Raw genomic sequence first — 26865 nt, 5'->3', positions numbered from 1 at the left:
TGATCTCCAAAAAAACATTATGAGATGCAAACATTCTATTTTTAAAAAAAGAAGATAACCATGCAAATAAGATAAAGCTATCACCCGAGATAGGCAGACCAATACCTCTGTATTTGCAACTCTACAGATATTTCCTGTTTTTTTTCCTTCATTATTCCCAGCGTTGCCACCAGGAGCAAGGAAGTGACCCTCCCTCCACACTCAGCACTGGTGTGGTTGCACCTTGAGTGCTGCGTTCAGTTTTGGGTGCCTCACTGCAAGAAAGACATCGAAGCCCTGAAGCATGTTCAAAGATGGCCAACAGAGCTGTGAGGGGTCTGGAACACAAGTGTGATGGGGAGTGGCTGAGGGAACTGGGTTTATTTAGTCTGGAGAAGAGGAGGCTCAGGGTAGACCTTATAGCTCTCTACAATGATCTGAAGGGAGGTTGTGCTGAGGGGGTCGGCCTCTTCTGCTGTGTGTAACTACTGGTGATGATGAGGATGAGAGCAAAAGGGTGGTTCAGGTTGGACGTCAGGAAAAACCTGTTCTCCATAAGAGCAGTCAGGTGCTGGAATGGGCTGCCCAGGAAAGTGGTGGAGTCAGCATTGCTGGAGGTGTACAAGAAATGCTTAAATGTTGTACTGAGGAACATGATTTAGTGAGAAATGTTGGTGATAGGTGGATAGTTGGACTGGATGATCGTGGAGGACCTTTCCAACCTTGGTGATTCTGTGATTCTACTTGAAGAAAAGCATTCCTCTCTTCCATTTCACTATTTGAAAATAGTGGGTGGATGAGACGTGCACTAGAGCTGGCCAAACAAAGAAGTGGAAACTATGCAAAGCAAAGATATTTTTTCTTGTCTCTATTCTTAGTTGTAAGAATCTTTTATAGGAATTGGGTACGTTATTTCTAAGCACTTGTCTGATTAACATATCATCAAGCCATAAAAACAGAGCAATACATAATCAGGTGATTAACTAGTTAAGTTGTCACGTATTACCCAGTTACCATCTCTAAAACTATAAACTGAAAGTAACACTTCAGTTCATACACGCCCTATAGCCTTTCCTAAACTCGTGCACAGTGTGACATACCTGAAGCACAGAAAAGCCCAAAGATCTGACAAATCAAAAAAGTCTGCCTGAACACCTGAGACTCAATAAAGCTTAGAGAAGTCTTAGCCAGAGCCTTGGTAGCCAAAAGAAGGCTCTTAATCAGATTCAGCTGGCTTTGGATCAGAGCCGAGTTTCTGCTCCTTGCACTTCAATTTCCATGAGTATTTAGGTACCATATGTCCTACTTAAGGATGACAGTGAAGAGCAGCAGTCTATTTCCAGTAGCTTTGTGAATACCATTTGAGTTACGCGATATATTGCATTCTTAGAACTCAAACAAACACTTTCTCAGAACAGACAACTTAAAGGAATATTTTGCTTCACATTCTTCCTCGCATTAATGACAGTCATTCTTACATGGTATTTGGGCCTTCTGTATGATCAACATGTAAATATTTAAAGCAAAATTTCTACCAAGTCATTGGAAAAACCATCCTACAACACACTGCTTCATTATTTTGATATTCAACCTCAACTGACTTTGCTTTATGTAGACCATTAATAAAACCACGCATTAAGACATAATCTAGACAACTCCTTCCCATCCTATAAATTAACATTATGGCTTCCAACCACTTGCAGAAGTGGGTCACTTCTCCAGCATGAAGTACCCACTGATGTTACTAAGCACCAACATAACAGAGCCTGGGAGCAGCTATTACTGTCAGTATTATCAACAATTTTTCATTTTAAGCAACAGAGGACTAGGACTGACATCTTCACCAACTTAACTGCTCACACTGAAACTAACTGCTTGTAACATATTTCTCCCAGCTTCCAACATACATATTTACAAATAGAGAGTAAACATTCTTCACAGAAATCTCAGAGGATTTCAGATGCATGCTCCAGCCATCCACACAACAGCACCAACCAAGAACCATCTCCACTGAACAAAGGAGTGTTCTTCAGCTCAGGGATACTTTCCCTGCAAATACGGGTCTTTCTGGATCGAAGTAGAAGTTCCACAGAAACTTCAAGTTTATCTTTGCAGCACCCGCACTTATTTCACCACAGATATCCACAGCAGTCAAAGAAGAAAAACAAATACAGAGAAGTGTGACAGATCAACTAAGAGAAAAGGGGGAATTTGTTTACAAGGGTGGATAGTGATAGGACAAGGGGCAATGGGGAGACAGAAGAGGCTTAGGTTAGATATCAGATACTAGGAGGAAGTTTGTCCACACAGAGGGTGGTGACGCACTGGAACAGGTTGCCCAAGGAGGCTGTGGATGCCCCATCCCTGGAGGCATTCAAGGCCAGGCTGGATGTGGCTCTGGGCAGCCTGGTCTGGTGGTTGGTGACCCTGCACCTAGCAGGGGGTTGAAACCCCCTGGGGTAGATGATCTTTGTGGTCCTTTTCAACCCAGGCCATTCTATGATTCTATGAATGCATACAGGCAGGAAAGCAACTGATCATGATGGAAAAATGGAAGAAGGGAGGCAGGACAACTGGCCGGAAAAAGCACGTATAAAGTGGGAGATGGGATTGGCATCAGTAGATTGGTAGGAAAGAACTAAGTAGGATGGAAGGAAAATAGACTGAATGACTTAATGAAGGAGAAGGAGAGCAAGAAAAATAAGATTAACAGCTATGTAGGGAAAAGCTGGTTGAAACAGCTGGGGAAACACTGGGAGCACATACAGAAGCAGCAGCTTTCATGATGTGATTAAGAAAAAAAAAAGTTCAGTGGCAAAAAAAAAAAAAAAAAAAAAAAAAAAGGCTGCCTACAAGAAGCATCAGAAACAACCAAGGGGAGGTGGGGAGGGGAGAGGGTGAGGGAGCGGAACTCTAGCTTAGGCAGAGAACCTCAAAGATTTTAATAAGTGTAAGAAGAAACCAGGGTAGGAAAATGCAGACCTGGGTAAGGAACTGGAGCAGGACAAGGAGGAAGAGCCAAGCAGCAGAAGGACAACTAACATTAAAGAAACGAAAAAGAGAAACAGGGAAGGAATCTTCTGCTCATTAGAAGACATTTTCCTCCTCTAGCACTGAAGGAAATAAAAAGCATCCCATATTGAGAACAGCGTGCTACAGCACCTGAGGAAACAAAGGGCTGCATCAGGAACTTGAAGAGCTCCAACTCTATCAATAAATTACACTGGTGTAAATAATACCACCTCAAGCAGCTTTTTATTCATTTGAGTTGAAAATAAGATTATGACATTACAGACTTCCTTTTAAGAGATCATTAAGATCAGAAAGGTAAGCTACCAAAATTCAGAAAGCATAAAAGTTGCCCACAACCAAGCAAGTGCAATAGGATGATGATGAAAACGTGCATTAACTATTTCCCTTGCTTATCATTCACCGCTCCTCAGTATCACTGTCCCAAGTTCCTTTCATTAAATTCTGAACCATATTTAGGCATCTTGCAGTCAGAATCATAGCCAGAACATTTGTTCTCTTCACTGCCATTTACAAGAAGATCTAGCTAGAAAACAGTGTTTTAATTACTCTTAAAACCATCAGGATCCTGAGTCAGCATAACATTTAGAACATTCTCTTATAGCGCTCATGAGCAAAGAAACAGAAGGCTGAAGAAGTAGGTACTTGAATAGATCTCTCTAGTACTGATTAATCATTTTCCCAGGCTGGAACAGCGCGGTCCATCACCATCTGTGCATGTAGCCCTTCAGCCCCCTCCTTCAGTCCACACCACAGACTGCAGCAAAGCAGAAATCTCACCCAGCAAAGAACGCACATCTAAACCTTTCTTCCCCCCCATTCTCTTCTCACACTCCAATGGGAAAAGTCTTGTACCATGAAAGTGATACGACTCCACTTTAAGAAACGAGCAGAACTCTTTCCTTAACCTGATGGACAGACAGGCAACTCGGAGTGATTTTTTGGGAGCAGCGGCCATCTGCATGCCAGCCGAGTGGCCCCAGTGGGCTTCCAGTTCTGTCAAGGGATTTGATGGGCTTCCCATAGACTGCTTTGGCCAAAGCACAGTGGCACTTTTTTTTTTTTGATTAAAAATGCTCCCCATGAGAAAGCTTTTGATCTGTTCCAATACATACTTCCTTCTTACTGTAATCCAGTAAACTGGACAAAGTTTGTGTTTTGTTGCATCAAATAAAGAGCGCTTAATACGTCAAATCCTTTTTTGTCCACATCCATTCATTATCTTTTTATCCCTTTATTTTGTAACTAAGAGAACCAAGATGTTTCACAACATTTACCTCTTACGAAATCACACCAGTCCTACTTAGGGGACATGAGTCCAAATTTTAACTGTTTCTATCATGCTCAATTTTGCAAATATGAAGTCCCCAGGAAATGAACAAAAATGACTCTGGTGCCTCCAAAAATTCTAAAGCCAATTTTACCACATAAGGAGATGAAACTGAACCATAACACTTAATTTCCTTTATTCGCCTCATGCAAACTACTTCTGTGGACAATAAGTGTTTATAAAACATATTGCTGATATGTATTTAATGTTGCATCCACAAGCATTTAAGCAATGCATAATACATTTCTAAATCAGGTCATTCCTGACTCGGTAAGAAATTCGGGGCTACATCCTTAAATAACTCTTACATCATTCACCCAACATCAGAGCAGAAACTCAAGGCATAATCTCACTAGCTTAAAAATGCTTCCTTACTCTAGTGCAGCTTCCAATATTTCGTAACAACAGAGACCGACAAGCACTTCAAAATCAAAATAAAGGTATCCTCTGAAAGTGGGCAGGCTGGGCAGCTCTGAATCTCTAGCGTTACAATTCTCAAAACTAGTTTGCCAGATCAGTTTTTTTCCCCTCAGCTTAGCACTGTAGTTCAGTTCACTCCTGTCAAGTGTTATGTATTATGGTACCTTAGAGTTCCACAAATATTCTCAACAGCTGGAGCAGTAGCTATAACAACTACAGTATTTCACGTGTGGTTTTGAAATATCACTTCAGAGTACTTACCTCACCTTCCAAGATCACATTTTGTTTTCCTCGTTACCTATCTTTATGATTACACAAGTCAGCCACATGCTCACAGTATTCAATTGTGTTAGGTGAGAAATGAACTAAGCTATTGTTCTGTCAAATAATGATAGTTTTCCCCTTGTACAGGTAAGGGTCTCAAAAAGCCAAGCCTGAATTTCACAGTTACTTTCTTTTCTTATGTATGAAGGACAAATGCTTAGCCAAATCAGTCAGCCCTCTTCTATAGCACTAACAGATAAGATTAACTCCCTTCTGCAGCAAAGTGGACTTCAGATGATGCTGAACAGAATATTCTCAAATACAGTGAAAAACATGGCTTTCAAACACTGCTGTTCTTGACCTCAAGGCATGATGCTCTAACTTCCAGAGGAAAAAAAACATTTAGGAATACTTAAACGTATTAAGCATGTAAAACATATGGGAGACAATTGCATTGCACTACACGTTGCTTCCAAGTGAAGTTGAACAGAATTTACCCGTTTACAAAGCTGTTACCATTCCATCAAACACATCCTGCTTAACTTGTGTAGACATCTGCTACCAGCATCCGCACCTCTAATGCCATTAGAATGTACTCATTTATAGAACACAACTGATTTATGTCAACACAAATGTTTGATCAAGAGTACACCATGCCTAAATCACACTGAGTCAGATCTAGAGTGCCTTCTCAACAGCAGCCTTCAACTATAATGTTTTCAAGCTTTTTCTGAACGCGGTATGGGATTTACCCTTCAAAACACTCACTAAGAAGATCAGAGCAGACATCTGGATCACCACCTTAAAAGCTTTGTTAGGCTGAATGCCAGCGCCTGAAGATGTGAAGCTGAGTGACTCACTAATAAAAAGAAGTTCTTATTTAGGAAAATATCCACAGCCACTGTATGAGATTCAAAGCCCCTGAGTTCTCTGCTCTTTCGGTGATGAAAAAGCCCACCCAAACCCAAAACCTAGGTGCATCAGAAGTTTAAAGCTGCAAAACAGATTATTTAAATGTTTCTAATAGGCCAGGCCCTGAGCCCACTTGTCATAACATTCTGTCTTGAACAATCCAACTCGAAATACTTCAAAGATAACAGAAAGATATCGTACCATGGAAGGCTTAGAAATCACATCCTTCTCTAAATTGGTTGTGACAGATCCTAAAAATGAGTACACCCATATCAAAGTAGTATATATACTACCATATACTGTTAAAGCTTTGGTTGATTGGTTTACTTAAATGACGCTTGAAGCCACACATCTGAGTATGATGAAATGAAACGGAAACATTTCTGGTTATTTCCAGACATGTGATTTTCATTCCATTTCACCAAACACTTGCCTACTACATCGTGGGCTGAAAGAAATACTCCAAACAGTGTTTTTTGTACCATTGATTTATTTTATGCAGACAGACTTCCCATCTCTTAAAGTACAAAATCTTAATTCCATAACTGACCTTTTGCTCAGCTGTCACCACACCAAACAACCCATGCTTGAGGAATACCCTTAAAAAAAGCAATGACTGATGTTGCACAAGGCATTTCAGACGATGTCAAGCCATCGATTTTATAATGAGAAGTTTTCCTTATTTTGCCTTTGCAATATAAGACAGTGTCAAGAAAATTGAAGTGGATTAAGTTATTCTCTTAGAATTCAACTACTTTGAGTTTGTCCAACACAGCTCGATTTGCATGGTACGTTAACCCCAGCAGGCAGCCAAGCGCTACCTAGCTGCCTGCTTGCTCATTCCAGGTAAGAAGGAGGAAGAGAACTAGAATAGAAGTGAGAAAACTCACAGGTCAACATGAAGACAGTTGTTTTTTCTTTCAGTGAAGAGAAAAAAGAAGAAAATTAAAAACCACACCAAAACATTCCTCTCAAGCAATGCAGAAGCAGCTCCATTGCAACTAAAGCCAGTGCAATCTGCTACTGTACCTCTGCTCATGCTGCTTCACCAACCAGCTTCAAAGAGGCATTCTTCTGTCTTTTTGAGATACAAAGGACTGACTTACTCCTGGGCAGTGGTAAAGTCTTGTTTTATAATAAAATCTTGGTTGCATTTTTGCATTTATGTCCAAAAGAAGTCTTTCATGGTTTAATTACTTCCCAATAAGAACAAGTAATTTAATGTCTCATTTGATTCTGCCTTTCAGTAATAGGAGAGGCAGGCCAAATGCACTCCCTGATGATCCAGATATTTTTAAAAATATTATCAGTAATTTTCAGTTGAAAGCCAATGATTCATTCTACCAGTTTGTTCATATGACGCATAAAATCCCAAAGCATTTACATGCATTCAGAAAGCATTCACCAGCATAGGCTGCATAAACTGCTTTTGGAGCATTTGATAAGACATGGGAATTTGTAATTGTTCTTGATTAGAAGAACCTAATCATGTTAAACCAGGTGTGTAATTAAAGCCAAAAACTAGTTTATTCAGCTGCCTAAATATCCGCTCTATGAATTATCCTTATACTTGACAGGTGAAACTGGTAGGACAGCATGAATGCCTACAGAAATCCAACACTTATTTGTCTGCAAGCTTGAGGCACAAACACACATCATTACCTGCAGAAAGTAAGGTGCAAATCTTTACTCAAAATAAACGTTATATTTGTAAATCTGGTATTCAATGCATTCAAATGAATCCAGTTGTGAATGCATGGTAAATTATTTTTACCTTACCAAAACTGTTAGCATAAATTATCTGATTCTCCTAGTCTTCATGACTGTAGAGAAGGCTATATATGATTGCTCGGCTAATTAAAAGGCAGATGTTCTAATTAATGAAGGAGTGACAAGAGTGAGAAACCTGAATTAAGAGTTGTCATCTTGTACAGCATCCACAATCCTGCTTAATTTCTGTAAGACTTAGAAGTACAAATCTCGTGAACTTTCTGGTATGTATGTACTTGTGACCCTTTTATGATACGTACCAAGACAATAGTGAAATGATCTTTTCTGGTCCAAATTTATGCTGACTTTTTACACTAATAATCTCTAATTGCTGTCAAGCAAGTCCACACAATCTTCTACAACACAGAAGAAACTCTTTTGAACTCTTTTGGTTTAGAAGCTGCCATTGGCAGTTTTCAGATCTCAGTTTGGTAAGATGTACATGCTGACCTGATTCTACTGACAATGTGCAGACAGCTGCATTACTTGATGGCCACTTTCTGAAAGCAGGAGGAGCGTTTGCAACCCCATTTTGCCCCCTAGTTTCACTGTCCCTATTCAGACCATTACAGGCAGAAATGAAATTCCAAAGAACTGAACACAACTTGCTCATGCTCCCAGAAGAAGAGCGGACACTGAATGAAAGACCACCTCTAAACTCAGAGCCCAGCAGCAGAGACTCCTTACGGTCCTTGTAACCTCCACCAAGGAGGTCAGATAGCATGAGGCAAACATTTCTTCCGGAAGCTAGCAGTGTGCAGACAGCAGCAGGCAACAAACAGATTAAGAGCAAGAACCATCATCACCTGATACATTTCAACAATTCATTATTTCTCACACCTACACACCAATTCTGCTAACTTTCCACACTCCAGCATACCATCATTCAGGACTGCACAACTGATTTCAGACTGCCCTCTCACACTACTAGTATTTAGCTGGAAGAGATTTCCTTCAGTAATCAAGATCAGTCAAAAGTGTTAATCTAAAAGCAACTTAAATCTTCTCCATAAAGCACCTCAGTTACAGATAGCCCTAACCACGTTCCCTTCTCTCCTACTAGAATTCAGAACGCTGACAGAAACCTAATACCATCCTCACTGCAATTATGATGAGTTTGAGCCACTTGTTGTTGTACAAGGTCTTGTATTAAACAGCTTCTCTGAGCAAATTTTACCTCCTCCAGTATGGAGTGCAAAAGCTAGAGATCCTGCGTGCAGCAACCAAGTCCAACACTAACTACAATTATTCACACAACGTACAAGCATGCCAGCGGAATTCCTTGCCACAAGACAAATTTCCAGTACCTGCAGCACAGGTTTAATGGAGACTGGTTTAGCAAACAGAGAACACTTCAACTAAAGATTTCTGCACGACAAACAGTTTGTACTCAAAAGAACACTCCATGAGAATTACACATGCCTGCTCTGTTCTTGTACTCTTCCATCGGCATCCATTTGTGACCACTGATGGAAGAAACAGGGCTCACCTTAAGTCTGACGCATTACAGATGTTCTTACAGCTCTTACATATTGCACAAAGATATTCCAAAAAGACACGTTTTGCTAGACTGAAAGACCTACTAGGAAATGACCAGCAGCAACTTGAGCAAAATGAAGCGTACAACTACGTCGTAGTTCAATCCCAATTTTTTGCTTCAATAACCCCTTCTGCCCTAGACAGAGGTTTGAGATACTTGCCAAATGTATGCACAGCTCTTAATACTGACTACATGCCACAAGTCTGACCCCACAAGCTACAATAAACTCAAGAACGACAGTTCCTTTCTCCAGTTTTGCTACTGTCTTGAATATTGCAGTAGATCCTTTGTGACCCGTCACAGAAATATGTTCCAATCATCCCATCAAGGCTGACAGCTCTTCTAGACAACTGGGAGACTCCAGAGGCTCCAGTGCACAGTGTTTATCCCATTCAAGGTCGTGGAGCACATTCCTGCAAGTCACAACTGATGTGTCACTGGAATCCTGTCTGAAGTCTTACTAATGTCTTCAGTTCTACAGTAACCACGCAATCTCTTCAGTGAAATTCCTAAGCAGTTGCAACTGTGGGTTGTCAGCTTTTACAGAGAAAGGCAAGCGACGCAACAGCTCTAACAGACGGGAACTGGGATTTTTTCTTATCCAAAGCCTATCAGCTTAAAACCTAAAACAAGCTTAATTTCATTTTCCTTAAATTCTCTCATACAAAGTTGGGATAAGTCCCATCATTTTTTTTTCTGCAAAACAACTGATGATGTCAGGCAGACTCTTACCATCTTATGTTCCTATTACTTCAGAATTCTCTCTCTCTGGCCTAGAAAGCAAACAAACAAAAAAAACTCCACACAAACTTATCTTGGTCACACTTCCGCAGAACACTTCTCCAAAAGATATTTAAGATGCAAGTTCAACCATGCCACTGAAAGCAGAGGAAGCACGTGTGTTTCTTTGAAGGACTTCCACTCGGACATTTATCTCCCTGCATCACAGGGGATGAGCGCTTCCTTTCTCTAGAGAATCACAAACAATCCGGTGACTTTTCTGGGAGGTTGTTCAGAGAAGGAAACTTTGTCTCTTCCCAAGCTGATTATGCAGGAAAACGATCTTATTTCTGACACTTGCATACGCGTTGCTCCCCCTCCAGCAAACCAATCCAGCTACTTGTTTTTGCTTTCATAAATCTTCTCTTCTAATTCTGCTGTGCTGTCAGCCGAAACAAGATACTGACTTCAACTGCCAATTAATCAGCAGAAGTAGGCTCCACCATTTACTGGTTAAGTTTTTAGTGAAGCAACTCCAAGCCTCTTCCTGCATAAGGATAACAGTTCTGTCAAACACTCTGCTTTACCATGACACATACAAAGAAACTTCACTTCAGCTACACAAACTACTTACACTGGTCACCATGGTCTTGTTTTTTGTACTCCGTCAATTTCCTCATTGTATTTCTAGTTGGAGCCAAGCAAAACAGATGTATTTGCTTGATCCTACACACAAACAGTACTACTAATAAACACAAATGTAGAAACATCTTCAGTATCGAGGCAGTTGCTAGTCAGAAATGTAAGCAGCTCCCCTCCACCATTTCCTGCATTTCTCGCAGCTCTAAACAAATAACAGAAGCCTGCTGTTGTTTTAAAATATAAGCAAAGATAAATATGAAGGTTGGCTCTTCATTACAGACTTAATCACAGTCAGTTTTTATAAAGTCAGTTTAAGAAGTGTCATTGTGTTCCTCGGTATAAGAAAACAAAGCCTCTCTTGTATCTGACAAGCTCTCTCAAGAGTGGCTTCCCAGTTCTACACTTAGATATATGATTGGTAGTAGAGATTGTAGGATCAATAAATATTGAAAGCAGAGCAACTACATTAAGAGTTGTCATACAACAAATTCCTAACATCCTCAATAATATAAGTCTGTTTCAAATTTCACAGACATAAAGTTCAACTTCAGGACCAATAACCTCAACACTCAGAATCCCTATAAGCACCTATTTCCAGTTCTAAAACAGAGAATTCACTATGTCTACTAAATACACCTTCAATTTAGTAATTTGTGTAGATGCAAGCAGAGTGCAAAACTGAATTAAAAAGCCACTCTTTTTCTGGTTAGCAGATACTGCAAATTAATGATTCAGACCTGTGCATATATTTCTAATTGCTTATTTTTCAACCAAAAATGAGTCGCTCCAAGCAGCCCAGGAGCTGACTTCCATCTTGCTATACAGCATATGAAGCAGGATGAAACCTCTGCACCAGACACCTGGCAGGAAACAATCTGGCCTGAAGTCTGTCCACCACCAAAGAGGACCCCCCCAGACTGCTCCCAAGAGACAAAGCCTGGTTACATTTCTCAGGTCTAGCCTCCTTTTGTTGACAGTGCCCTACAAGTACCTGCTGAATCTTGTCAACCTGAGCTTCCAGTCAATGAATCCTCACGTGCATCTCATTCCTCTGCATCTGCATGCACCTGTCTGTTGCTTTACATAAGCACAGCTGCTGACACACACCAGATATGAGACTACGAAGACGTGCACCTTCCCTTTACTGCTTGCCTGCCTCCTGTTCTTTTGTTGGTACTGGTGTGTGGTGGTGCGTGTAGGGGGGAAGTTGTTTGTTTGCTTTTAAATTCTGCAACAACATGAGACTACAAATTTTCATGAAACTCTATGCTCAGTGCCCCACATCTGGCAAGCTGGAGACAACTCCAGGAATGCAAACGGTGCTTAGATTCAAGTAGAGAACAGGAGACAGGGACGAGGGCCTCTCCCTGATTAAATATCCAACTTAAACCTCATTTACCTCCTATAACCAGAAAAAGCACTTAGATTCAGTGCTGGAAAAAGTAGTCTTCTTCCGAGCATTACTGCTAAGTTCTGGTCACAATTCCCTCAAACAACAGCACATCTTCAAGCTAGAAAGTTAATTCATAGCTAAGACATTGTCATAGACAAGCTGGTATTCTTGAATTTGATCACTTAACTAGAGCAATTAAGTCTGTAAGCTCCAAATGAGCATGGCCAATACTGCCAAATCACTACATTCATCAAAAACCTCAAAGCTTAGGGATTAAAGTGAGAGGAGGCTGGGGAACAAGTCTCACATGCTTCAGAGCATACCATGCTAATCTGTTACTGTTACTGAAAACTTTAAAGATGCATTGGTTTAAGACAGCTCATTGTACTTTGATTAGAGTGGGCTAGCAACACACATAAAGCATTCTCAGATGAGACAAGATACTTCTGTACTGGCCTAAATAACTGCTTGTAGCTGAATTTCAGTATGAGCTATTTGATACCTCTTATTGCTCAACTGTAATCAGATTCACATATTCAGACACTGACTGAACTTGTTTGTGCAAACAGGACACCTAAAAGAAAGGCCAATGATATTCTCTGGCGATCCTACTTGTAGTCTAACTCAAACTTGGTGAAATGCACATTTATAAAAAGCAGAAAAAATAACAGATGCCAACAAGATTGCTGCAGTGTATTACATAACTATAGATTCTTCTTCATACAAAACGATTGCTTTAAAAGCAAAATAGTTCAGACTTGCTAAAAGCCTTAAAATACTCCTCCAATAAAAGGATTGAGGAGGAAGTTAAAAAAGAGGAGGAGGAAAGGAGCAGAAGAATACTGCATGTGAGGAGAAAAAATGAGTAGAAACATTCTATACGGCTTAGAGAAGAAGAGAACATGCAGGAAGAAGAACTGCACAGGACAATGCAGGAAATGATATACTTGTGGACAACTTGATCACAGGGTTTGAGGCTTTAACAGCCAGACAGACTGGGACACAACACAGAAAGAAGAAACCAGGGTCCCTTCGAAGTCCACTATCTTCTCTCCAAATTTCAAATATAGGTAGCACTAGGTGCCTAGCCAAAGCTCACACACACAACAAAATAATCTTGTTTAACACTATACATCTTCACTGTGCAAAAAAGTGGCTGTAGTTTATATTAAACCCCTCTCTCTCCAGGTTAAAAAAACCTAAAAACTACTTTCACACTTCAGCAATATCCTGCATTATTAAGATATCATTTAAAAAAAAAAAAAAAAATAATAAGTCTTCTGATTTCTGTTCCTTTGTGGGAGGGAAGGAGGGAAAGTAGCAGGGGAGGGACAGGACATGCCTCCCGGTGTCATTTGTGTTTTCACCTCTTTGCTGGCAATGAATTTCCATGTGCCGTCACAGGTCAGTGATAGCCAATTTCTGGCTGCTATGAAAAGCACTGGTTTCACGTAGACACTGGCTGTGCAATCATCTCAATTTCCACTTCTACTGGGACCACAGCTTCCCTTGTAAGTGGAAGGACTTGCAAAAAAGGGCTTAGAAACTGCTGACAGTCACGTATCACTGTTTGCTGGTCAGCGTATTGTTCAAAGGCACATACTGAGACTGTTCTGTAGGTATCGTGCTTGTGAAACCATCATGCCTATAAAAGCACAGTTAGATAGTCTGCAAAAAGTCAACTCTTTTCCTGCAACCGCAGGAATCACTGCAACACTGCCAAAAGTGATAAACAGCAATTCTGGAGCAGTTTGTGGGTAACACTAACACAGCAATGCTTGCAGGCTCCTATTAACTGCAGCAGTGTCCACCCCAATGTCAGTTCTCTACACGGCACCTGATAGACTCAGGCTCCCGTCATAAAGCACTCATCACAGTGAGCTGGGAGGGAAAAGACAGCAAAAGCCAACAAGCATTTTGCACAGCCCTTCTTAACTGCAAGAGGCTACTTCTAGCTATCAAGCATTCACAGTTGCTAGCAACTTTGACTATATGAAAAACATTAACTTCCCCAAACTTGTCCTTTTAAACCAATAAGTAATTTTGCATATTACAAGAAACAGAGCTTCCTGACCTCCCCTATCTGTTGAAAAATGGTAGAATATTATTTATTTAAGAGAGCTGTTTTTAGGCAAATACTTGAGTTGCTTCAACTCTTACAGAACTCCTGAAAGTGTTGTCCATTACTGCAACACAGCACACATCTTCGTATTAACAGTGTAGAAAATATCCAACACATCGAAACAACCAAGTTCTGCAAAGCACAAATACAGCTGTCTTTTCAGGTCTTAAATTAAGTTTTGCATGAAGAAGAACACAGGAAATACTGAGGTTCTAAGAACGCTGAAAGAAACTGACTTACCACAGTCCTTTGCTTGTTGGGCAGGAAGACTCTAACAATAGGCTTCTGTGGAGACTTAGGGTTATTCCGCGACATATCAGTAGGATTTTGATAAACTGAAAGGGATGAAGGTGCTACAGAGAGGCTAGAGGAGGAAGATGATGCAACTGTGTCCGTTGAAGCTGAACTGGAGACAGAGAAATCAGTTCCATTTCCCATGGATTCCAATAACTGCTGTTCTCTCTGCTGTAGAGCATCTAGTTTGCTGGTGTACTCTTCATAGGCCTGTGAAGGAAGAAGGGCTACTTTAATGATCCAGTAGCCTCAGATAAAAACAGAAGTGTAAACTGAGAACAAGCAAAACAAAAAACATTCTGAACTAACTCGTATTTCCTATAAATATGAACAAAATCGTCTGGTCAAGAACAGGAAGCAAACAATTAATGGCTTTCAATTCATGTTAAAACCTTCTGAACTAATTTTAATCCATGAAACAGGTAAGTGGATAAAAGAAATCACAGATCATAGTTTTAAAGCACCTGCACTGTACAGTCTAACTTAGAACTGCTTTAAAGAACAGCAATCTTTAACAAGTGCTGTCAGCTAAAGCTAAATGCATCGTTCTGTTGGAATGTAATACATTTAACACAATAATTAAGAGAAGCAAAAGCCTGCTTTTTGCCATCAGTATCTGACAACTTACCTCACTCACTGCTCACCATTCACCACTGGCACTACATTATTTTTCCTTTTTTTTTTTTTTTTTTTTTTTTGACCAGAGTATAAAAACATGTTTCAATTAGAAAACAACTAAACTCGCCCCATGACAAAGTTGCACAAAAACACGCCAAAGTGATCCTTGCTTTTTCTTAACTATATGCGATTAGTTTGTCTTTTCACAAGTAAAGGCTATGCAAGTCCATATCAAAAAGTTCAGCACCATTCGTCCATGAAGTTTTAAACAAATATGCCATGAACACAGATCTCTAAGAGTAGATATTTTCATTTAAAGATGGCTTCCATCAACTTTCTTTGTAACAAGACCATTTCAATCTGTATCCAGAAGCATTAGCAGGGCAGCTCCAAAGGTAACGCCTCCAAGTTTATGACCTTCGCCAACAGCATCAGAAGCAGAGGTTGGTGGGATGGCAGGAGAGGCTGAACCTTCCCATCAGCTGCCATTATACGTAGTTGCTGTGTGACAGATGGCAGATGAAGGGCAAACTGTCACAACAGCATCTGACATAAAAGCGTCCATGAAGCAAAGGTGCGCCAATGAATTTCTCCGTGCAGAAAAAATGGCGCCCACTGACATTCATCAACACTTGCTGAACTTTTCTGGAGACCAAACAGGGGATACGAGCACAGTGAGGCAGTGCAAGTGTGTTTCAGTACTGACAGTGACAGCGGGTCACCTCCACTGGTGCAGAATTATTTTTATAAGCATGCAGCTCTTGCTCATCGTTGACAAAAATGCATTGCTAAAGGTGGTGATCACGCTGAAAAATAGCGTTTTGTAGCTGCAAATTTGCTCTATCAAACAGTGTTATTGTGCTCTTTGTATCTGTTGCAGTTTCCATGAAAACATACAGGAGGAACTACCATCAGTGACCTACGTATCTTCAAAATTCTGAATCTGAAAACATGCATCGGTTAGGAAACTTTTGTTTCATGCTGTATAAACATTTTGGTGCTAACCAAGGATGTTATATAGATAATAAGAAACAAAGATGTCACAAATGTAATATCTAAAGAGTAATGAAAGGAACTTCCTACTTAGACCTCCAGCAAGACTGAGATTTGTCAGGCCACATGTATCTGAGGTAAAAAAGGGGTATTTACATCAGGGAAAGCTACATTTCTACTTAGTTACTTTCCTCCAGTTCTCTGTGCAGAACTTGTTTCTAATTAAAGTTACAGAATTAAACTGACCAAAACATCTGCAGGAAAAAATATATTATTTTTAAGAGGAAAAAATAACTATGCTTCTAGTTTCAGCGATGCTGCCACAAATACTGCATTTACTATGGATTTGTTTCTCCAGGGGTGTACGTGCAGCTTTAACCAAACTCAGGTAGTTTATAGTAAATAAACAGCGATTGGCCTCTCTCTTTTGAAGAAGGTTTAAGATCCCTCAGGATAGACTCACTCACAAAATTTGCATTATCATACCGATTGCATTAACAAAGAGAACAGTAATTTGACAGTGGGGACTAAGAAAGAAAAAGCTGCTTAAGGGGTAATGGTGAAGACCACAATTCTGAACCCAAAATGTTGCAGGAAAACTGAGAATTGCTTGCAATTCCTTTTAAGAACTGAAAGTGTCAAGGGTTTCGTGAATAGACCACAAGCTCTGTGACGTAAGGCCAAAACATTTTCATCCTACTGTGAAAAGTAAATTTGAAAGTTACACAATTATAAATAATGGCATTTTTTGGCAGTATAGTAACATAAGCACCTCATTCTTACTTCCAGGAATAACTTTTCATGTAAATTCCAGTAAGAGTTCCATGTGTCAAGAACAGTTTTCAGTAAACAAAAATTAAGAGTCACAAACTACGATCATTTCACCGATACTTTTCTAAATACTTACTTCCTTTTCTCATGAACATTGCAAAAGGCTGTTTGAACTAACACATGCAACGTTACACCACTTCCGGATACTTGTGGGCTCCGTTCCTTCGCAGAGTTCCACGCACCTTTCAAAATGCCCAATGCTACAATGTTGGTACCAGCAGCTCCAGCTGTCACTTAATGCAATTCAAAAGTCAAATGATTTTTCTTAAATGCATAAACAACGAGCATAGAAAACTGGGAACTGTTGCTGGGTTTGGATTCTACACCATTGGACTTTACATGAAAAGCTTTTTTTTTCTTTTCTTTAAATGGGGGTGAATTCTCCAAAATATTGTGTTGTAACCCAATGTCACAGCAGATCTAGCAACAGAACACCAAGAAAGCAGAAATCTACTATTACCCTTCAAATATGCTTTTCTTTTCTTTAAAAAACAACTATTTTTACATAGAAGCTGCAATGGTTCATGTAGCAGAAACAGAATAGCTCCAATGAATCTCGTTTTTAAAAATGAAGCACATCGGTGAGACATCAGTACCAGCTGATGACAGAGAGAGCAGCACCAAGTCAAAACAGAATTGTCTGACTGACTTCAATTTAAGGAGTGTAAAAAAAGCAAAAATGATCTATGGCAAAGTATTTGAAAGCAGTTTGTGCCACACAGTTGGCCTACTGACATTACAGGCCATATTAGCTGACATACATCAAGTCTTCAAGTCAGGTAAGGTCCTACGGATCGACCCTGATGCTGATTTCTAACATCACCAGTTTCTGAAACACAAATCTATTTAGTTAGTTTGTACTTTATCTACTATAGAAAAAAAAGATTATGCAGAACATTCTCATGACTAATGGAATGAAGTATTTTACTGGCACTTCAGAAGTAAAGGTGCTATTCAGGCATTCCATTCAAGGCTTTCAAAATTCCATTCAAAATTCTGAGTTCATCTTTGCTGTTGTGCTTGTTGCTGCCATTGGGATTCTGTTGGCTCACTCCAAAAAACAAAGTGTCTTTAATCATGTATATTATCCACAACAAACACGTTTGTGCACTGTATCATTAGAAAGCTCCCAATTTTGTGTCAATTTGCAGTATTTCTATAAGTCATAGAAAAGATACATTCTAAAAGCTGAATACTAGATTTAAATTGGTGCATCATTTAAATTTACAAGCAACTCTATAGTTATCTAAGCTAGAAGGCAAAGCTGATTTTAATTACACTGCGTGTCAGTATGTATGCAAGTCATGAGAGAATATTCCTGAAACTTCAAGTAAAACGTACACAGGCCTGGTAATCTGTCAAGTTCATCTGAAGCATAAGAAATTCCTACATGCAATCTACATACGTGCCACAGGATGACAACTGCTTGCTCACAAGCAGCAGAGCTGAAAAAAAATAAAGTTACTACTTAAATGTTGCAACATATCGATAGAATTAGTACTGACTTCAGAAGTCAACAGAACTCATGTTATGATACACAGCTGTGCCAAGATTACACAGACAAGGGATTTCCTCAAAAACATGAGTATTTTTACATTACTTATTATTCATGTTATATTTGAAATTTGCTTCCACAGGCTGCAACCAGGCTATACATTCCATTTAGAACATTTAAGAAAAGTAAAAATAACAAATCAGGTATTTTAAAAAAATGTACCTAGGGCAAAGCCAGGTAGCAAAACATGGTTTCTCCTTCTTCCTTCTCACATCATTAGAAATTTAGTCTAAGCTCCAGCACACCAAGTGGTTTTATCATTTTCTCTCCCTTCCCCAATCATTTTTTAGGTAGTGCCCATACATTCTAAGGATCTTAGAAGCCTAAATGACAGCTTCCAGGCTGTCAGATTGTATTTCTATTGAAAAGATGTCCAACCTTTTAGATGGTTGATCAAATGCAAATCTCACTGAAGTTAAATAATAGCTGAAGATAGACAGCAACGTAGATCAGGATTTCTGCATTTAGTAAGATGCCTAAATCTGTTCTTAGACTAACTTTAGACACTCCAATTTGAGTCCAACGTATTTGATCAACTTGTGCTAGGAGCCTGGTGAAAGTTCATGTGAATCTCTCCATGGAGCCACTAAGTTTCCTAGTGTAAATATTTTCTTTGAATACCACCAGCAGTTTGAAACAAACAGAGTCATCATTACGATCCATTTCAGACTGTATCTGCCTGCTGATGCATAAAACGCACTCTACATCAGCAATCTTCTTTAATAAATTTATAGTAATACAGCAACAAGGAATGAAATACCCTCTCAAAATTCAACAGCCAAACTCTTAAAAATGGCAGCAGCAAGGCCTCTGGATCAAAATTACCTTCCCTGGAGAATTAGACATAAACTAGAAAAACCACACCAGTTAGGGATAGGCACCTCTCTAGTACCATCATTCTCATTTTCAATTGCTTCCAAAAGCTAGGCTAAGAAAGAAGAAAATTCCTGTAACGCTAAAAAGCTGACTGAGCTTTGAAACCTATTTCATACCAATATCATTCCACCTATGTATTTGTACATTGCTTTATTTTGTGCAGCACCTGAATGCCAAAAGGTCAGGCAGCTTGCTCTTGCACTGACAGCTGAAGGAAAGTACAGGCACAATATGCAACCTCATTTTGTGAGCAGCTGTTTCCATTTTAATGGGTCAGTACAGCTAAATTAAGTTCTCAGAGAAATTTGTCACAGGTGATGTTAAAATGTAATAAGATAAGAAAGATATGACATTTTGGAATTTTAAATAAGGGCTCTTGAACCGTAATAGAGAGTCTGGAACAATCCTGTTTGTTAACCTTTCCTTCCCTCTGTGTGGGAACTGTTGAGTCACGGCCTGAACCACTGATTGCTCACCTGGGGAAAGGACCAGGTCAGCCCAGGGCGCACTGGTGAAGGTAATTCACCTGTGAGACAGGAAGGGGGGGAGCCTGGCTGAACCTCTCTTACACGTCATGTAGGAGCTGACTGCCACTGGGGAAGAATCTCTTTCTGGAGATCCCTCCCTGGTGAGGCTCTCCCCTGTGAACCTAGAACATTCTGATATGGGGGAACAGTTTTCTTTCCTTCCATTATAGCACCTTTCTATTGCACTGGTCCTTCTGTCATCTCACCCTTGTTACAATGCCTTTCTCGTTGCATTCGTCTGTCCAACTGCTATACCTGCCTTTATAAATCAAAGCCAATTGCTTTTGGCCACTTTGGATCTATGTATGTTGTTTCAGTTTACAAACAATGTTTACTTTCACATAGCATTAGGAATGTCCAGATCTTTATTCTTTTTCCCCTAACTTGTGTTGCCCTTTTCATCAGTATTTTGTTGGTAGAGATGAAAAAGGCTTATTTGATCACAGAAGACTGTACAACCCCACATTTTTAAAATGTTTGCAACTGCAACCCAGGACTTCCCAGTATCATAGTATTCAAGTTGTCTGCAGTAAAGATTTCACTATTTACAGTGCTTAGATAAATCTTTAGGAAAAGGGTTTTTCCACAGTGAATCACAAACTGTATTTTGGGAAACATCATCTCAAGGACAGATATAACACAGTGAGAAAGTATGTGGGAAGATAGAAATCATTGATGTTTTCAGCTGCTGCAATACAGAGTACTTACAAAAACGTGGTAGAATCTGTCAAAGAGCCCCTACAGCCTCTTTTCTAGAAGAAAAGTGTTATTAATGCTATTTCTACCCATACTGAGTCAAGCAGTTACTTCAAACGTTTGACAGTTATTTCCAGGGGTCTGTTAGATCTGAGAAGCATCTCACACAGGGGAAGGCATTAAGAGCTATGATTACCTAAGAAAGGATTTTATCTACATTCCAGAAGCCATACTTAGCTTTTAATACAGCCAATGCTTAATCCATTAATTATTTCTTCCATCCAGAACAAGCAGAAATGTTTTTCTTGTACTCAGATTAGAAAGCCTTGATAAGATGCCCAAAGCTATTACTAATTACAGCCATTAGAAGAAAATTGTATGGTTAATGAGGAGTGTTCTTTTCTATCATCTGTCCACTTAGTTCCCTATCCCTGTATCACAATGGTTTTACTATCCTTCCCCAGCTCCTTCTTTCCAGTGCTGAGAGAAGGGAGACAAGTAGGTGCTACCCTACAGCTTCATGCTATTTCTTCCACTCTGAGGAGCTGCACACAGTAACACAGGTTTGAAGGCCCTACTCCAGGTGCTGAGTCCTTTTTTAAGACCATCAGTAAGGAATGACAGATCAAAGCAGGGTGACTCTGAGTACACCTCTTGCAGGAGTAATGAAATATATGCTGAACTCAACATAGTGTCAATTACTTTCAGTATTTCAGGTAATCCATTCTTCTCTCACAGTCAATTGACAAATCCTGAAGTGATGGCTGCAACAATAGCTGTCAGTTTTAAAATTCTTCTTATGTAAAACTCATCAAACTCCATCCTCCAAATTAAAAAACCTGTCACACTTTCTGTGCGTCTCCTCACTTGCTCAGACAAGCACAGAATTAAAATCTCATTAGCACCTATTTTCTTGAGCAACTCCGAAACACAAATTCATTTTTATTTTTAAACAAGGTGTAGATCTTACATTCAATGCAAAAATAATTTACTTAAATTCTTTGTATGTTTTCAGAATTTTTTTTATCCAGTTCTTCAGATCTCCTATGGGCACTTTCTACACCTTTTATTTCTTTTATTTGAAATGCTCTTTGGTAACCAGACTCAATTACAACTTTACTTGACAGGTCTATAGAGGCAGTACTACTACAGGCCAGGAGCCTTATATCAGGTGCTTTAAGTCCTGTAAAGTTCAGCAGGTGCTAAGAGGCATAAGAAACAAAAGATATAAGCCATAGGAGCACTCAAAAGAACTGAACGAATCCTATGGAACTCATCAGAAAATACCAGCTGTCAGACCTTCAGTAGCTATCAAAAAGCCATGGTTTTGAAGAAAGCAATACAATAACAAACATCTAGTTCACAACAGCAAAAGACAACACGGGTGAAAGAAATATGTTCAGTTGCAGGTTCTTATCCAGCAATTAGTTTTGGATAATTCCACCTTTGTATAAGAAAAACAGACATTATTACTGATAGCCCCATCAGAGATGATCAACAGACACAGTCCACAGAAGTCCTTAAGTGCTGCACACATTTCATGAGGAATTGAGATGATCCGAGCAATGGAAGGAAACAGGTAAGTGACATCATCAATATGACAGAAATTATACAAACACATTTTGGTGAAAGCAAGGTAATATTGCATTGTACAGAAAAAAAAAATGAGACTTTGGCAAAACAGTACGTAACAAATCAGAAAAGGCTGCACAGAGTTTAAGTTACGGTGCTTTCCTGTTCAAGAGTATACTTGTATGTGCTTGAACAGTGACAAGTCCAAGGTGTGAAGCTCTTGGGGAAGGTGGAAATCATGTACAGAAGTCAGTGGTGATGCCCAGGTATAGAAACTGAGCAAAAAGCCCAACAGCACCCAGCAGCTCTGTGCACAGGTACTTTGCTACTTCTCACAGATGTCAGAAGGATGAGTTATCAATTGAACTGCTTAAGCTACCCACGTGTGTTCTGCATAATTTCCTGTTCTTTTTATGCATATAAAAACTACTGTACTTTCTTAGTCCTGCAATTTCTGGAAGGAAACGTTCTTCACTGCTTTATCAAACTACATTCACAGCTTTTTACACACAACTTCATCCTCCCATCCTGCAGCCAGGATTGGTCTGGTCCTTCTGATAAGGAGATGAGTGCAGAAAGTTGATCTATTAGCTCTAGCAGTGGCAGACTACACTCGGATAAATGGCTGCAAAGTAAATTCTGAAAAAAGCAGCAGTCTTTGTTCTTGGTCAAGCCAAGAAGACTAGAAGGGCACAGAAAGGACACACCAGATAGATAACTGTTGCTCAGCTGAAATGAATTGTCAAAAGAAAACAGTAATCTTGTTTGTCTTGCATCAGGTTACCTGGTAATGTATTTCTTTTCCTTCCCTCACACTTAAGTTCTACTGCAGGAAATCTACACAGTACACAAATGACTGGTTTGCACATTCAATGCTACTCACTTCCATCAATCTGAGGCTAATTTAATCCAAACTGATGATCATCCATACCTCTATGTTCCCCTCTCTCTCACCTCTATCTAGGCTCTTGGCTCACAGCTGTAAACTATTTCCCTTCCCTAACTCAAACCACATATCTGGGACTCATGGGACTTCACCATAATCACATTCAGTATACAACTGGTTGGCAAATTCAGCAAAACCAGAACATTTTCCTCTTAGATTGTCTCAAAATATCTTAGGTACTGCAAATATCTGAGCAAAGGAAGCAGAGGAGCCATAGAACAAAGAGTTGGGGAAAAACCAAGTCTTTTCATTTCAATGATGGTAGGCTCTTTTTCATAGAATAAAATAACTGAAGAAGTAGCATTACTTGTCGTGAGACTCACTTCATGTGAGTCTCCAGCACAACTCACTGTGGTAAAGAAATACCACGGCCTGTTCTGCAAGGTTTGTATATTCCACTGATGAACTTGAGTTGCTGCTTTGTCTCAGCTACACAAGCAGCCATCAAACTCAAAAACCTACTTTAAGCTTGATGACTCGCAATCGTGAAACATTTCAGACTTACCAGGCTCTTTACATTTTCTGGGTAAAGACTTACTACTGTAAATGTCCTCTATCATATCAATGAGCTATGGAACAATCCAAAGACTTTCAGCAGAGGGATCTCAGTTTTTATTACTTTACAAGAAAAAGAAATAATGACTGTAAAGAAACTAATCTTTTCATAACCTGAAATCCAGACCTAGTAGACATTAGACTCATTATTATTCCAGTTTGATCTATCATCAAATAAAACCAACACATACACAGCAATATCAAATCCAAAGATACGGAATGAATAGGTGTGTGTGAAAACAGGCGTATTTACGTACCACTGAGTGGTTAAAATAGCTAATGCTCATTCAATACTTCCATTTCACATCAAATAAAGGGAATACAGAGGGCCTAATTTGACCTTAACTTTTAAGGACATTTTGTCGACATTTGTACAATCATGTTACTGTCCTGCTCTCACATATTACAATAAAAGCTAGAAATATGTCAAATACTGGGATCTTTAATTACTCAGTGCCTTTGGGCAGCAATTACAATTGAAGAGACTGCAAAATAAGTCTGCTTGACTTCCAGTTATTTCAATACTTGAAAGAAACAAGAAGAGGGCAGGTTTTGGAGCAAGTGATACTCATTCAGTTCCTAACAGATGATGTAACTTGTGCATATGGTCTTTTATAGGCTTACTACGGTCCTTAATGGACTGTTTCATGTGTGTCATGAAATTCAACACAATTTAATGAATTTTGAGTAATGAAAAAAAGATTTACTCTGTAATTAGTTTATAAACCAAGTACAGTAGAAAACTATTTCTTCCTCCCTGCAATTCTATAAGAAAAGTTCCTTCTACCAGTAACAACTTTTGGATTCTACATAACTGTATTTGAAATGGGAAAAAAAAGCAAGGCAACTGCTTTAAAGGCAAAGATAGTCCTATGCCTTCACGTGTGTACAGAATCATCGAATTATCAATGTTGGGAAAGACATCTTAGCTCATTCAGTCAAACTGTCCTCCTGTCACCAATATTTCCCACTAACCCTGTCCCTCATTGCAACATCTAAATGTTTCCTGAAATCCTCCTGGGACAGCAACTCCAACACCTGACCACTCTCTTGGAGAAGTATTTCCTAACATCCAACCTAAATGTCCCCCCCAGTGCAATTTGAGGCCATTCCCTCTAGTCCTGTTGCTAGTTACACATATGACTTGTAATAACAGAACATGCATTTCTGTACTATACAAGCACCCATAATTTTTCCCCCTTGCACCAAAAAGGATGTCTTACATTTCAGTTGCACAAGCATAACTGCTAGAACACGCTACTGATCTTCCCTTACTGATAAATATCAGAAATCCCACACAATTCCCTTCTATCTGCACAGAAAGAAAGTTAGGTTTCTAGAAGATGAGGAGAATGTACTCTTACTACAGTTATATTTAACATAGGATGCTTTACATAAAGATGTAGATATCACACAACAATCTAACCTCATTCATTTGTGCACAAACTTACCTCTAAATATATTGATGGTGGGTTGTGTTCTCCTCCAAACTTGTCTAACAGCGCTTCTATATGTTCTTGTGTTAATTTAATCATCTGTTTGATATTCCACACCTAAAATAGAAAATTAAATATTTTAACTTAATTAAATCCTAGACAGTCTACAGAATCAGCCCTAAACCAAAACAATCTATATTTCCTAGATATTTAATAGCAGAAGCCCATTAAAAAATATTAGGATATCAGGTAGAACGTACAATGCTATTCGGATCATCCACTGTCAGTAGCATACAGCTTGCTTCCCTGATACAATAAATTTGGCTTTAAAATTCACAAACCATTGAACAAAAAACTTCTGATGTTCTATTTTTTATGTTTATCAAAACTATATTAAGTACTTCTCTTGCAAGGCTCTGTAGTACGATAGAAGTTGGGTTACAAAGTTTAGTGGAGTTCTTTTAAGTCATAAGCGATCCATGTCAACAGCATTCACATAATCCAGACCTAGTGTTTTATTTCTTGATCATAAGCACTTTCTATAACGTGAATTGTACATTCCTCCACCGTGCAAGTTGTTTTTTCTTTTTAAATGAACTTGGATGTGATTTGAAAGAGACAGTTACATGCTCAGAGAAGACATGGAATTGCAATATGAAATAACTCAGGTCATTACATATTTTTCAGTGTCTTCAGGACTTGGAGGCTAGTATAGAGAAATAACACTATGAATTCTAATCCTAACACCTATAAGGGCACCAATGCACTACTCAAATTAGGTTTTAAAAAAAAAAAAAAAAAAAAAAAAAGCATTACACATATTTAAGCAACTATTTTAGCCCCCAAAAATTCAGAAATTTACTGGGGGGAAGAGGGAGAAAAACAGAAGAATTACTTCCTCACAGCTACTGCTGGTCAGAAAATTGATTAAAAAGAAAAAACAAAAAATAAAATATTGTAAAAAATTAATTATTATAGACCAAAATAAAAATTATAAATAAAAATACAGTGCTTCTTCCAAGGGAATTTTAAGGATTCCTATATATCTTTTACTTTAACTCATACCTATTTCATGAATTATAATATATACATACTCAAGACTGGGTATGGACATACAAATTATGACAACTTACCTCTTCAAAAAGAAGATGCAAGTACGTAGCAATAACAGGGACCAACTCAAGTTGGATTGACACAAGTTTTACTAGGTAAAACTTGAGACGTTCACTCAAAATGCAGAGCTCATATGCTACCTGGGTAATCAAGGTGATGCTCAACAACACCAACTGCCTGCCAACAACACGAGGTCTCACTACCTTGCTGGCTGATGCCCAGCAAGACTTTAGCAGCAGCCACTCCCCATGGCTTCACAGCCTACCGCATGTGGTATGGAATAACTCCTGGCCTAATTTAGGAACAGCTGAACATCAAACAAAGAGTGCGATACTCAAATACTCTGTAGGTAGGTTCTCTTAAAGCAACTGTCAAAGTCAGCTTCCTTCTCAACTTAGAATCAACGTATATGTTGAAGCTAGGATAGCTAAGCAGCAGCAAACAGCAGAATTTCTGCAGTTTGCTGATGTTTTTTTCAAAGATGGCAAGAGGTGGGCACAGCTTGGTGAAGAGAACGAGCTAGCATTAGTTCCCCATGTCAATTAATGTGTTCAGTGTAAGAGTTTTTGATGTTTGGTTACTGCATAAACGTTAACATGCCATTAACCTCACGGTGTATACAGAAAATTTATGTCAAACTAAAAAAGAATATCTCAGAATAAAGGTTTCATTGCTATTTTATGCAACTTTTCTTATTCACTCTGGCAACTCTACCCACAGAAGTCACCCTC

At 39.1% G+C, this 26865-nt stretch overlaps 1 protein-coding gene across 3 annotated transcripts in view; it reads right to left on the bottom strand.

The window, feature by feature from the left end:
* The window catches only part of BRAF (B-Raf proto-oncogene, serine/threonine kinase), an 81557-nt gene that overhangs the window by 41497 nt on the left and 13195 nt on the right, over positions 1-26865 (bottom strand). For all 3 annotated transcript variants that reach the window (XM_052667690.1, XM_052667692.1, XM_052667691.1), the window contains exons 2-3: positions 25037-25138; positions 14363-14626 (exon numbers count right to left, since the gene is read on the bottom strand). In XM_052667690.1, coding sequence (XP_052523650.1) covers positions 14363-14626; positions 25037-25138 — 366 coding nt within the window. The remainder of the gene's footprint in view (positions 1-14362; positions 14627-25036; positions 25139-26865) is intronic.

This window comes from Tympanuchus pallidicinctus, unplaced genomic scaffold (genome assembly GCF_026119805.1).
Source record: "Tympanuchus pallidicinctus isolate F22 unplaced genomic scaffold, pur_lepc_1.0 scaffold8, whole genome shotgun sequence".
NCBI lineage: Eukaryota > Metazoa > Chordata > Aves > Galliformes > Phasianidae > Tympanuchus > Tympanuchus pallidicinctus.
Note: the sequence above shows the minus strand (reverse complement) of the source record. Positions and strands in the feature narration are given on the sequence as shown.